We start from the raw sequence: 15,594 nt of genomic DNA, 5'->3' as shown, positions 1-15,594 counted from the left end.
TTTTTTTAATTTAATAATTAACTATAGTTAAATGTAAGCTTTTGTCTTTTTTCCTTCTGGGATTGTTGGTTCTTATCTTTACATGAGTTGTTTAAATTTTTAGACAATGTCGTTAAATGCAGCTGGCATACCACTTCAATATGGAATGTTTTCATTTAAATATGCTGAGCATATTTTATTTATGTTAGTTCAAAATGTATATAAACTTGAAATCTCATTAAAAACATTTGAAAAGCTGGTTAAATTTATAATAATAAGCAAAAATGAAATATTGCTAGTTTATTAAAATATGTATCCTAAATTTGTAATTTATGCTGTAAATTATATTACAATTAATATTAAACAACTCTTATAAATGAGGAAATCAATTTAATTTAATTACTATTTAGGTGAAACAAATGAAACTGTCTGTTTTGTATGTTGTACTAAATGTAAAATTACACTTAAAAATTTTTATTACAATTTATTTCTCAATATTGAATTTATGAACTATTTGGAATAAATTACTTGTTTTACTGAACAAAATGAAAAAAAATATCCATGAATAAATACTTTAAAAAATTAATCATGGTGTTTAACACAATATTGCATATTATCTTGATATAGGTAAAATGGCCCTAGTGTTGCTTTAGTGCATTCTCTGCCATGGATCATGCCTGATATTCGTGCCATCTATCTAATTAGATTACACTTTTTTTGCTATCTCTTAACTGTAGTAGAGAAGAGGTCCTCTGATAAGACAATGGTTTGATGCAATTATATATTATTTGTAACGCATAGGTGCATAATATGCCAGTCAATGTGTTAAAAATGGATGTTAATATAATTAAACTATGGATATGAGAAAAATAACCATCTTGATATTTGAGGTTATAATTTTACTTTAAATTTATCTGGTATAATTAGAAATGAGATTGAATTTCATTTAATGAATTGCATACATTTTTACTTGCCTTGTTACAATTGATTTGCAATACATAAATCTTTGTTGCAATTATTTTGTATTTCAGTATAAATAATTGTTTAGCCTAATAACTATACTTTATTAAACAATGTATCTTTGTTCCACACATGCCTTTTTTTATTAATATTTTTGTCATTTTCAGGCAATATTTTTCCTGCCTTTAGTTATGATGGGCTTGGTGTACATATCTGCTTTATATTTAAAAGCTTATAGGTACTACTATAAAATAAATGGGTATACTTTTACTCCTGAATGCTGGAAACCAGCTAGGTATATGTTAGCATGTCTTTGGGATTTTCAGGCTCGCTTCTGGTATGGTAAGATTGCAAATTATTTATTATTTTTCTTTATTATTCCAATCCTGAAATATTCACTTAAGTAATTATACTGCTTAAGATGATTTTCTAAAAATCCAAAAATATCATTTATAAAATTCAATAAATTAATAAGGGAACTAAGGAAATTAATAATGTGGTACATACATATGTATTCTATTTCTGTAAATAAGCCATGAAGTTATTTTAAAGAATTAGTTAAACATTAATCAATGTTTTTTATATCTCATGTTTCAAAATCACTTCTTTTTTCCCCCCTGGATATTAAAAAAAAAAATTATTTGATTTACTTTTTTTGGTGGGTGGGTAGGGGGGGAGAAATGATTTAATTTTTAAGAATGATGCAAGTTCATTAGTCATTGTTTGCAAATGAAAGTTTCATATCAGTAAATCATTTTGACAAAATTAACAGCTTTTTGTTGAACTCTTCAAGTGAGATTAGAATCTGATATATATATATATATATATATATATATATATATATATATATAATATAGGTTACAAAAAATGTATTTTGGCAGCATTGGAATTTTTTTAATCATGACATACTTGGAATTGATAATAAAATGTTTTCAATAATTAAAAATTCAATTTTTTTACATTATGATTAAAAAATAATTAACCTTTTCCTTACATATGATACTGAGGTTGTAAAATCGGTTTTGATTAATTTTTCCTTTACATATGGGACATGTATAGCTGTACCAGCAATGATGAGTGTTTTTTCCTTTTGCTACTATCATAATTTATAGTGAAGAGGAAAAGAATTGTTTCTAATGCTCTTAAATATTATTTTGCTTTCCTATCGTATTTTAGTATTTGCTTATGATGTCGAAATTTATTTCCAATATAGAAATACTAGAGTAAATTTCTCTTAAAGTGATTGATTGAAACTACAGATCTTACATTCCAATAACATGAAAATGGAGGAAGTAGTTTTCCTGTTTCTCTTCAAAACTTCATTTAAAGATAAGATGTTTTAAGTGGTCTTTGTCCCTTATATTCTAAAAGTTAGGTATATATATTTAACCATGTCAAAAAAAAAAAGTTTTAAATATGTATTATGAATTTAAGTAGCATATGAGAAGCCTTTAAAAATAGATTTAATGTTCTCTTGACTTTAATGCTTAAAAATATTTGGATCTTAAATTTATATATTGATAAGTGTTAACTGTGATTGCACCATAATAAATAACTATTCAAGCAATAATCTATTTCTTTTTAGGCTATGAAATTCAAGGCCTGGAAAATATTCCAAGTGAAGGCCCAGCACTTGTTGTATTTTATCATGGAGCAATGCCAGTAGATTGGTACTATTTACTGTCCAAATCTATCTTATACAAGAAAAGATTAATATGTGCTGTTGGAGATAGATTCTTATTTCATCTTCCAGGTTTGTAAATTGAAATAATGTTAAACTCTGATATTTTGTAATCAAGAAGTTGTTTGAATCAGTAATTTTACTGTTTTAATTTAATAGGATGTGGAAATAATTTGTTTATTTTTCAAATCAGTGTATGTAAGCCTTTAATATGTGTGAAAGAAATTTGCTATTAATGCATTCTACATCATTAAAAATTGCCTGACAGGTTTTCAAAATTACAGATTAGGCTATCTCTATAGAAAAAAAGTGCATGAGGGTTTCACTTAATTTTATGGGAAACAGCTATGTGTATATTTTTTTCCTTATATGTTACAGTTTTCAGTAAAGCTAAAATTATTCATTTTGAAGATCATTAGTTTTTTCTGATGATTGGTTACTACTGATAGTATTTAGTATACCATTATAATTTTTTAAGTTGCCATTTTGAATATCAAATTCCATCAAAATGAATTCTCCCTCAAGGTGCAGTTTTTTTATATTTGTTATGCAAGAAATACAATTTTAAAATTTTCATATCTTTATCATTTTTTTTTTTTTTTTTTTTTTTTTGTCAAGCAGAGTAATGGAAAATGATGAAATACTCATTGTATTTCATCATTTTTTAAAATCGGAATTTTTTATGTATATTTTAATTATTTTTTCTTCCTAAATTTTTGATCTAATGATCAAAATGTACTTAAAAGTGCAATAAAATAAGACTGCTTATTAATATTTTTTTATGAAGACATTGTTTTAAAAAAACATGTTGATAATGTCTAATAAAAACAGTAATGTTTTGTTAAGTACTTTTTGTTGATTATTTTTAATTTGTAGCCACTAATTTTACTTCTTGGAGTTTAAAAAAAGATTCATTTTCACAATGTACAATTTTTTTTTTTCTCCTGTACTATTTTAGTTAATAAATTCTAATTTACTTTGAAATATTTAACAATATCTTTTATAGCATTTGATGCTTTGATTGATTGCTTCCAAGTTTATCCTGGAACGATTGAAACATGTGCAAACATTCTGAAGAAAGGCAATCTCCTTGCTATAGCACCAGGTGGTGTACGTGAAGCTCTATTTGGAGACGAAACTTACCCTATCATCTGGGGCACAAGAAAGGGTTTTGCTAAAGTTGCCATGGAAGCTAAAGTGGTTGGTTAATCATTATAAACTATTAATTCTAAAAATAACATTTATCTTTAAAATATTGTCTCAGAAAAATGTATGTTACTAATTGTGCTTTTAATTCTATTGAAGTTGGTAATAAGTTCCTTCAGCATTTAAAAATGTATGCGATCATCTAATTACAGGTAAAAAAAATAGTTACAATATCTTAAACAATGTAATATTTAATCTAAAAATATACTAAAATAAGTACTAGAAAAAAGTTGTTTTATAGTTTATAATTAACTAGTGAATTTCACATTTCTAATTAAGTTTTCAATTTTGTTCTTTCTTGAGTTCCAAAAAATTCATTAAGTCCGTTTTTTTTTATATATATATATATATTCTTTAGATAGCATTCTTAACTTGGAAAATTATTTTAAATCACTGTTGCTTTTTTGTTGTATTTTTATGTGCAAAAATTTCTCCTAAATAATGAATATTATAGTTTTTAATATCCTAATTAAAAATATATCAATTCACTTTCTGCATTCATTCATTTAGATGTGATAAATAATATTGATTTACTTTAGTTTGCATGTAGTATTGAATACCCATTTAGGAAAAATAAAGAATATTTTGAAATAAAGATCAGGATCATTTTTTGATCAGGACCATACTCTGAAGCACATTTTTTCTTCTTTGTTTGGAAATATGCATATTTATATTGTAAACATAGTAAATGAAACAGAATGCGTGTCCAATTAAAAAATTTTTTTTTTTTCTTTAGAATTTTTTTCTAAAAGTTTATCATTTTCTTTGAAAAAATGCAATTCTTCTTTCAGCCAGTTATTCCAGTTTTTACAGAAAACATTAGAGAAGCATTTTTCACGCCCACTTTTGGAAACAGTAAGTAATGTACCTTGTTATTCATTGTACTAAGAACTCTTGTTACTGTATTAAAGTATGTAAAACTTAGTGTTTGTATTTGTTGAACTCTTTATGTAGATTTTAAATGAATGTCTTTTTCTCTTATTTATATTTAATTGTAACTGCAAATCAAAAGTACAAAAAAGTTTTTCTTGTGTATAACATATATATTTTTAAAATTATAAAATTGATTTATTCATCTCAAATTTTAAAACTGAATTTATTTTTGTAATGAATGTTTCTAAAATAAGATACTTCTGGAAATTAAATATAAGTTATTTGAAATTTGCAAATGTATATCAGTATAAATTCTTTATCTTTGCATCATGTATTTGCTTATTCTCAAGATGCTATGTTTAAAATCGTATCATTTTCCAAAAACAAATTTCAGGTCATTGTTATCTAAAATATTGTAAGTTGTTTTCATGTAATTTATTTATTAAAATGTCATTTCACTCATGCAAGAAAATGAAATGTTATTTTTCTTTAAATACTAAATTCCATTATCATATTCTTTGGTGATGAAATTATTTTATTATGATCCAATGCACAATTAGGGTTGTGCAGGCAGGGCATATTCACTGGGCAACACTATGGGGGGGGGGCACAAAACTGAGTGATCAGTTAGTTGCATTAGCTTTATTCTGTGATCATTCATTGTACGATGATTTCAAAAAGAATAAATATATTCTTAAAGATTTTAAAATTGAAAATATGATAAAGAGCCATACTTTGGACTGCAAGAATGTGTACATTTTAGATATTTTTTCGAAACAAAAAAAATAAATAATAAGCAAAATTTTAATGTTTCTCGAAGAAAATTGGTATCCAAATTTTTTTACATTTTTAAATCATTAAAAAGTAAAATTTTAGCTTAACTTTTTTTTTCTATTTTAATAAAAATTTGTAATGATTTGTAATAGTAGTTCTTATTAATGAAATTTAACACTAACTTAATTATTTTATCATTATTATTGTCATTTGTTTTTCTTGTGTTTAGATTTTTCTCTCTAGATATACGATTTTAAGCACAAATTAACTTTTATATAAAAATTAGGTTTGTTTTGTGGTATTTTTTTAAGTGTACCTGAACTATTTGAATGAATTAAAAAATTTTCAGGCGATAAATATTTTTAACCATGTATTAAATAAGAAAATGTCAGTTTCCCTTATTTTAAAATATCTAAAGCCCTTAAGTCTATCCCCTGTAAAGTATCTTTTGTTTTATATCTGCAATATAATCAGATTAAAAATAACTTTCATTGATTAAAAATAGTTTTTAATCTAATAAAAAAATTATTATTATAATTATTTGAATCAAAGATAACTTTTAAAGCTGAAAAAAATTATATTAAAACAGTTTTAACTTATATGTATTTTCTTCATCAAGAAATATATATTTTCAGATTTTTTGCTGCTAATGAAAGTCAGTTTTTTTTCTCGCTTGTGTATATTACTATCAATATATGTTCATTTATATTTTAGAATTATTATTTGGTATGTGTTGCTTATGTAAATGAATGATTTAAACGTTTGCTGTTATAACTATTTTTTTTTCTGCATTTTTGTTATTTGCATTTCATTAGTTAATAATTTTATTTGATTCCGAATAAAAATACTTCAATAATTAATTTATTGTTCAATTCTAAGTAGTTTAGATATGTGCTATATAACTAAGCAATGTGGATTTATTGTAATTTAGATTTAGTCATGCTTGATCAAAATAATCTATTAAAAATCTTACTTTTAGAAACTTAATTGCAATTTTCCAATGTAAATAACCAAATAAATATTGGCTGTTTGAGTACTTAATCATTTCGGAGTTTCATGAACAAAACAAGTTTTTTTATTACTAAATATTGGTTGACATTATGAAATTGAAGGTATTTTGTAAAATGTTAATCATGTAAGTTCAAAAATGCTTTCGATATATATTTTGGTATCATTGAAATCTTAGCACAACTTAAAGTTTCAAATTAGAAGGGAAAAGGAGATATGCTGTTTATGGTTTTGATAAAGAGGAAGAAGCATGACACTATTTTGCTATTTTCCCTTGCCATGCTATGTAGGTCTGACTCTACTACCATCCTACTTAAATTTTTATTAATTGCTGATGAATGCAGTTAAAAAAATTAAATATTTTTTAATTGAACTAATTGGTTATTTTGATTTCCATACAAGTGAAAACTGGAGCCATGTATTTTTATGAAAGTGACTAAATAAATTGATTTTATTTATGTTTTAATAAGTTAATGTGTTTTTAATAACTATGAATAACTATGTATATTTTAATAACTATGAAATTAAAATACATCATATAATATAGAATGGTGATTGAGAATTTATCAAACAGTTAACTATATCTTATGTAAATGCAGATTGGCAAAATAATGTTAAAATACAAAATTGCTGGAACAAAATTTTATTCAAAAAATTATCAATAAAATTTTTGACACTGTTGTTCTTCCAAAATTAATTTTCATAAATTCACAAATGTTTTACTATAAAATTAGCATTGACTTCAATCCAAATAACTTTTTGTACTCAAATTGCAATGCATCAAAATTTTTAAAAACTGAATTAAGAATTCTCCCGCCATTAAAATATTGTTTTTATAACTGTCTTACTTAATTATTGTAACTGTACATTTATTAGATTGTTTTGTTTCAGAATGGCTACGCTCTTTGTATGAAAAAACTCGCATTCCTCTTGTTCCTATCTATGGTGGATTTCCCACTAAACTGAAGTGAGTATGCAGATTTTCAGTTTGCTTCTAACCTACAGTTTGATTTTAAGATTTAATGAAAAATTAATTTTTGACTTAATTCTGTAATTTTTTTCAAACTTACATATATGCTCCTCAAATTAGCCAATTATTATTTCAAATGTAGATTAATATAAAAATTACCCTTCTTTGCTTTATGAATAATTATTTTAAACACATTGATTGTCTACCCTGTGTTTCACCCAAGATGCTACAAGACTATTGGATTTCTCAGCACCGTTTCTGTTTTGATGCATATCTGTAACCAATGTTAGATGGCACATTGCAAGATTTCTTCAAATAATTTTGGCAGTTAGTGTGCTAAGGATATTAAATATATATTGAATTCTACCTTTATTTAATTATGATTCATTTATTAACACTCCAATTAATTACACAAAAAGATATTAAAGAAGGAAAACAATACTTCTGGAAAATGTTATTTTATTCATATACACTAAAATAAGTGATTCAGGTTAAATTTATTCCAAGAAAAGAAGACAGTTAACCCAAAAATACAGTCTGTTGCAAGTGAAAATAATGCTTTATGGTGATTTTAAGACTAATCATCCTTCCTCATAGCGTAAATATAATGTATAATATTACATTAAAACAATATTTGCAGTATGATATAATATTATTGAATATTAAATAATACTATAGAGTGCAACATTCTATAGTATCCGAGTTCTTATAATTGTATTATTTAAGATTTTTTCACTTCACAAATTTTTATACTGTTATCCGTTAAGAATAACAACGTCCTTTTCTTGATATTTGGCATTCACTTGCTAACTGGATATCTTTTTTACAATAGATTTGTCACTTTTCCTGTTAATTTGTCATTCTGTTAATTTGCAAATTTCTTATAGTTAATCTCCTCTCTATTCTGATTCTGACACTGACATGTAACTAATCACAATGATCAGTATATATGTGTCCAATGGGGGAAGAAATTAAATGTTAATCTAATCGAAACTAATGTTAATCTTTCTAGCAATTAAAATTTGAAATATATCATCAAGATAAAAATTTTTAATTTGAAAGCTCATTAAAACTGCTTATATTTGAACAAAAGTACAGTTTATAAGTTCAAACATTTTAATTTTTAACAAACATTTTCTTATCTTTATCCCAATTGTATTGCTTCAAATTAGGACATAATTTAGTTTTCTTTAGTTATTTTCTCTTTCTTTGTAATTGTGGTGCTTTCAACAGTGACTCATGGATAAAATGAAACAGGTTTTGTATTCTTGCTTGCGTTTTAATCTTACTTCATCGATAAGTATGCCTCTATTGTAAATATTTTGGGTATTGTTTTACATAAATGCATAATTGTAGCAAAATACAGGACTGATTATAGAATGCTTACTATATCATATAGGATATTAATGCTATCAAACAGTATAATATTACTTTTTTTTTTTTAATTCTTTAAAGTGTGTTTTGATGCTTTAAGTATTTTGATTAATAAATTAAATGTTTTCAAGTCTTTAAATTAGATTTTAATTTTAAATTTTTTATCAGTTTTAAGTAATAAATATTGATTTAATCTTTTAGGACATATGTTGGAGAACCTATTCCTTATGATCCTGCCATAACACCAGAAGAAATGGTAGAAAGGGTAATATTTAATTTTTTTCTCTTGTTTAATTATAATCTAATAGTTATGTAATACTATGAATTTTTAAGTCAGTGTATTTTTCATTTAATATTTTAAAATTATTGCTTTCACTTAGATTTAGGATTTATTACATACTTTTGACTTAATTTTTTGTTACAGATTTTGCATGTACTACTCTGTGTAATTTTTGCTTCATTTTTAAAAATCAGTTTTCTACTTAACTATTTCTTAGAGAATGTAAAGCTATGTGAAATTCCCTATAGCTAATATTTTTATATGAAAAGTTGCATGTCCTATACCTATCATATTATCTAAAAGTATTCTTCTATATTCTTCACATTTTGCTTTCAAACTACATATAGATTTTTTTAATAAGAAAAATTTTTTTAGATAGATCAGTTTTTAATAAATCATTATTTTAATAAAAAAAAAAGGAAAAAATTTTTATACATAAAACAGTTTTCCAGGATATAGATATGCCTGTGTGACAGAGATTAAGTCTATAAATCAGCTTTGCACTGAAACTTATTCTAAAAAATTAAAGAATTTATAGTAATTATATTAATTAACACTGATTTACAGCATTAGTTTGAGAAAATTTGTCTTGAATATATTTTAAGTTTAACACTATTTGATGTTTATGTATTCTGGGAGGAAAAATGAGCCACCCATATTTATTGTACAATCAATTACCTTACCTATAATCAATTATTAATTAATCAACAAGAATTACCATTTTAAAGGTACTAATAAATACTAAAAGATAATTGCATAAAATTTTCATAAAGTTTCGTTTTTTACATGTTAAAACTGATTGCTACTTCATTCTTCACAAAATACTTGTAATGAAAATTTTTGAGAATTTTTATTCCTTAACACAAATATTAAAGAGCTTTCAAAGTTTTGCTGGAAGTACAAAAATTGAAAGTTTTGTTATATAAGTATGTGGTGGTAACTTCATAAGCCAGATAACAACCTCCGAATTAGAGCAATCACTTTTGTCTAGTGTTTATGTTACTCGGCTATGAACCCTAACGTTGCAAGTTCAAACCTCAAATAAGCACAAGTAAAAGAAATAAAATGAAATATATTTTTTATTATTTAAAAGAAATGTCAATTTTAATGTTAAAATTATTATCTTATCGATTGAGAGAGGAAAAAGTTAACTAATTTTTATTCTTTTTACATTTTATTTTTACATTTCTTAATCAGTATATGCTATTCCTATTACCATTGCTTACCATTTATAGACATGAAATAATGTACCAATGTATTTTACAAGCATAGAAGCAAGCTGATAAATATTAATCAGTTTTCTTCCATGCTGGTAATTTAGTGTTTTATGCAAATACTTTTTTGGTTGTGAAAGATTTCATTTTATGAAACTATGTGTGCAGGTTTATAAGCATGTTACAGATGAGAAAAACAAATTGCAGGACATCGCTCTAAATGTTCACTGATATCTGTAATCTCCATTATTCCATTTTTAAGCAATATTTTTCATAGGTTTTGTTGCTTGTTATATGAATAGAAATTTGAAAGAAGATATAATTTATAAGAACTATTATATATAATTATAAGAATAATTATTCCATGGATGGCTACATGGAGAAACCATTAATATAACTTAATAGTCAAACTTTTACATTAGAATCCATTTGCTTAAACACAATAGAATCAATAGAGCATGTAATAAAATCAAAAGTAATACCAATTGTAATAACATATCTAAATGTTATTTTCTACAAATGAACATAATTAATCTTAAAAGTTTGGAATTCTCTTCAAAAGGACAAAGGACAGCTTTTTATTTAGTAAAAGAATTGAAATTTGTTTTTCGGTTTTATTTTATTCACTTTTGCACTTTATTTAAATATTTAAAAAAATAATTTTATGCTGACAAAAAAATACTAAATAAAATATTAATCGGTACTTTGGTGAATAACTGGAATTATTGGAAATTAAATAGGGAATAAATGCAAGATACATTTTGCATCCAAAATATTATTATTCGATACATTATCGAATAAAGTTTTAATGGCTGAATTTAATTTCATTATTTTTACAATACTTTTAATTACAGTAGATTAATCTTATAAAGTTTGAGGCTTGTATGAGAAATATGCACTTAAATAAACCCCAGTAAATTTAAGCAGACACAAATTATCCTTTTTTTGTTAAAAAAAAGTATGAAGTTCGTTATCTATAAATTATTAAAAAATATATATATAATAAATTATTAGTAAAAAATAATTCATCAGAATATTTATAAAGTTAAATAGTTAATCCTACCTATTTATTAGAAAATAAAATTCAATTTTTCTATAATTTATTATATTCTGTAAGTGAAATTATGTGAACCAGTGAGTGAAAATTCTAACTTGCCAGAACAGAGACTATCCTCTACATTTAAAAGTAACAACTATTAAGAAAATATTAAAGAATAATTTTTTTGTTACTTTCATTTCTTTCTTTGCCTCACCCCTTGTCATTCTGACAAATGTTTTTATATATATATTCTTATGTTACAACAACATGAAAAATTATATTTGCTTCAAAGAATGCATAGTCAGTAGCATTTCAATGTCAAATAAAAAGCTATCAACATTTCGAAAGTTGTGACTGAAAAATTAATGTAATGGGAAAACTACTCTTAGGAATAAACTGAAATTTTGCATGTCCCCATAAAATGGTCTTATTTTTCTATTTATATAAATTTAAATATGTTGCAATTTAAAAAAATTTTAAACTGTAATTTTGAAATTTTTGTCACATATTAAAAATTATGTTTTGATGTTATATATATATATATATATATATATATATATATATATATATATATATATATATATATATACAAAATGAGTAAGATACATAATATTTTCATAAAGAAAAGAGTTTAGGCCAAATGATGATTTTAGTTTTAAAGATATGAATAAAAAAACTAATATTATTTGGTCTAAATAATGACATTTGTTTTTTTAAGTTTTTCTGGTAGAAAGTCAATTTTGTCAGCTCACTTTCGATTCGAATAGACTTAAACTAATGAAGATTAGTTTCCAGGAATAATTTTTATGTAATTTAAACTTTGATGAGAAAAATAATTGACCTTGAGAATTTTCAAATTCTTTCTTATTTCAATATATAAATGGCCCTTTATGAAATTTTTAATTCAAAAATCTTTGAGTATGTTAATTGATATACCTTTTTTTATTGGTGAACCATGTCATAATAAAGTGGGTGGTTACTTTTTTTTTCTGCAATTTTACATCAGAATTTATTGATAGTTTCAACTTTTTAGTTATTTTATTTCTATTTAAAAATGTTTTATTAGTTTCAAATACATAAGTGATAATGATACTTTCTGCTGAATACTAAAAATAACTATTTAATATTTAACTTACAATTAACAAGTCAAATATTTATAAAGCATATTAAAGGTATTTATTTTGTTCCCTTTATTTTCGTAATTATGTTTCTGATTTTGGTACTAATTTCCATAATTATATTCATGATAGTTCAAAAATTTAATGTCCATTGTTTTGTGCTAGAGGAAGAACATCAAATCAATTTTGATCATTCTAAAAAAATGGTAGTACCTTTCAAATTTTTCTTATGATCATTCAAAATATTTAAGTAATAAATTCAATCTTCTTGCACTTTTAAAATTAATTAATTTAATTTTTTTCATCAAACATAAAAACATGTATTAATTATGTCAACTATTGGTTTTTCCTAATCCTCAAGATCTAATTCCAACAGTTTTTGTGTCTAACATAGATCTGATTATACAAATAGCATTACAATCTTCATAGAATTAGAGTATCATTGATTTTTCATAGTTTCACTTCTTAACTGAAGGGAAATTTCAATTTCAAATGTATAAGCATTTAGATACTATTGCCATTAATTTCTATTTTATGATTTATTTCACACATTGTGTTTTTCTTAATGATCTAGGCTTGAATAATTCAAAATAAAATCTTAGATTTCCTTAATTTGCAACATTTTTTTCCTTTATCTAAGATATATATGATATGTGACCAATGAATCCACAATAAAAACTTATTTTGGGTTATTATCTATGACTGCAAAATCCTTCAAAATATTTACTCTTCTATCGGCACTTACTTCATATAAAAAGATAATTTGTAATACTTCATGTTTCATTTAGAGGCTATTGTAGTTGCTTTATTTTTACTCATCAAGCTTCTAAATTTTTTAATCTAATTTGCAAAGTTCAGAATGAGCTGGAAAAAAACTCATTGGTCACATCATAATTAATATTCATGATGCTTTTTTCTCTTCTATTAAAAACTTTTGGAAAATACAAATTTCTGAACTTTATTTTTCTCTTTTGGTAGGTATCTAGTAAAATGGAAGAAATGATCAAAACCCATCAAAAGTTACCTGGTAATGTGACTCGCAGTATCCTAGAGAGATTCCAGTACCTCTTCAAATCGAAGCATTCCTAAAAGTTAGCCCATCTAAACAGCATTTCATTTCAAGTCTGTATTTGCAACTGTTCATGATCATCATCCACTTGCAAAAATGCATGAATGTATTTGCATACAATTCAGACAGTATTTTTTCCCTCAAATTGAAGTATATATATTTGTGAAATTTTTTTAAACAGGAAATTGCATTTACTAAAGCTACTTCTAATTCAACATTTTAAAAATATTTCACATGTAATACTATTTTTGCCCCTTAATGAATAGGATGCAATTATTTTATACATTAATCAGATTGATTCTTTTTAACGAGCTTTTCAGGATTGTACAGCTTTTTATATTGTATTTCAGGTTGTGAATATTCAGTACATTAAATAACAATTTAAGTAAATTTCAAAAGAAAAAGAAATTAGTACAAATTTTGAGATGCCATATAACTTGGTGGAAAACTTTTGTGTATTCTGTAATTTAAATAATCGGTCTTTTCTCTCTTAACATTTTAAAAATTCTTATATTGAATTTGTAATTCCAACTATCCTTATATATAATACAGATTAGTTTTTTAGCACAGTATAAAATGTTTAGAATTTTAGCTGTATATCGAAAAAATAACCGAGTACTTAATGAAAGGATTTAAAGATACTTTCCGAGAATGTGTTATTTTTAATTTTATACAGGGTATCTAGAAAAAAAATCAGTATTACTATAATTATATGTGCTTCCAATATTTTTTTTTATTTCTATCGGTAGTGTATTAAGCTTTGATTATTACCAATGTACAGTCACACAATTTTTTTTTTATGTCATTGTATGTTATCGCCTAAAATAGATTTTCTCCATATTGGTAATTGAAGTGACATCTGTCTTTTGGAAAGACGTATATTAAATGTAAATATTAGCTCAATTTTCATCACTTAAAAAAAAAATTTCATATGTTGTTAAAAATTTTAACACCTTTTTTTTTTTTTTTTTTTTTTTTTATTTCTAAGTGCTAATAAAACATATTTCCTAAAGCATTAAAATCAGTTTTAATCATTCCATAAAATTTCCATTGGTATCATGTTAATTAATCTTCATTGAAATTAATATTTTTAATAATAAAAATAACTTAAATATTTTTGAAATGATATGAGCTTAGAATGCAACCAAACAAAATTTAGACATACTTGCATAAGAGGAAATTAGAATTTGTGGCAACTGCACTACAATTGTTTCTGTGAAAAATTGATCCTGAAATGTGTGATTTGTGTATTCCTTAATTTGATTTTTTTTTTTTTTTTTTTTAAGGTTTAAGCATTACCCAGAAGCTCTTAACTACCTTTTTTACAATGATTAATTTTTTAAGAACTGTTATGTATACAATAATTTTGATGTTGCTTGTATGCAAAATTACACTTTTGTATATGAATTAGGATTCAGCTATTTAGAAATTTGCTTTTAATGAGTTTTAAAGGTTTAATTTATAATTAAAGAATCCACTTTTTTTTTGTAAAAAAAAAAAAAAAAAAATGTAACTGAATACTTAATGAAAGGACCCTGTATATTTTATTTATGTAATTGTCTTTGTTGAATCTTTTTTTCATATTTCCCCAAATTTCATTCCTTATTTGGAGAGAAAGATTCTTTCTCTCAATAGAGGCATTTTTACATGTCTTACTTATCTGTATTCATCATTTTCAAGCATATTTTTATTTGATTCACTTGAATTAAAAATATATTTGATATACATTAGAGTAATACAATAAATTTTCAAAGGAAAATAATTTACAGATTAAATATACAACACAAGTGTAATAAAATAGTTTATGAAAGTTACATCTACATATAATAAAAGTTTGCAAATATTCAAAGTTTCAACATTAGACGCATCTGGAAACTGGTGAAAACTGTTTTTTAAATTATGAAAGTTTTGCACATGTGTGCAAATAAGCAATAAATTGGGGGAAAAATTATTTGTAAATAGCAGTGGTATTTTGATAAAAATTATATATGTTTGTGAATAATTTTTATTTAAATACTTTGTGTATATAGTTGAAAAATATTTTAATTT

At 24.1% G+C, this 15,594-nt stretch overlaps 1 protein-coding gene across 7 annotated transcripts in view; it reads left to right on the top strand.

Annotated features, from left to right (window-relative positions):
- LOC129963443 (transmembrane protein 68-like) overlaps positions 1 to 14,825 on the top strand; it is a 108,448-nt gene extending 93,623 nt beyond the window's left edge. For all 7 annotated transcript variants that reach the window (XM_056077812.1, XM_056077811.1, XM_056077814.1 and 4 more), the window contains 7 exons: positions 1,107 to 1,281; positions 2,525 to 2,692; positions 3,627 to 3,820; positions 4,618 to 4,681; positions 7,373 to 7,448; positions 9,027 to 9,090; positions 13,455 to 14,825. In XM_056077812.1, coding sequence (XP_055933787.1) covers positions 1,107 to 1,281; positions 2,525 to 2,692; positions 3,627 to 3,820; positions 4,618 to 4,681; positions 7,373 to 7,448; positions 9,027 to 9,090; positions 13,455 to 13,565 — 852 coding nt within the window. In that variant the 3' untranslated portion in view covers positions 13,566 to 14,825. The remainder of the gene's footprint in view (positions 1 to 1,106; positions 1,282 to 2,524; positions 2,693 to 3,626; positions 3,821 to 4,617; positions 4,682 to 7,372; positions 7,449 to 9,026; positions 9,091 to 13,454) is intronic.
- Positions 14,826 to 15,594: the final 769 nt, after the last annotated feature.

This window comes from Argiope bruennichi, chromosome 3, assembly GCF_947563725.1.
Source record: "Argiope bruennichi chromosome 3, qqArgBrue1.1, whole genome shotgun sequence".
Classification (NCBI taxonomy): Eukaryota; Metazoa; Arthropoda; class Arachnida; order Araneae; family Araneidae; genus Argiope; species Argiope bruennichi.
The sequence above is the reverse complement of the archived record's forward strand: the minus strand, read 5'-3'. Positions and strand labels throughout refer to the sequence as shown.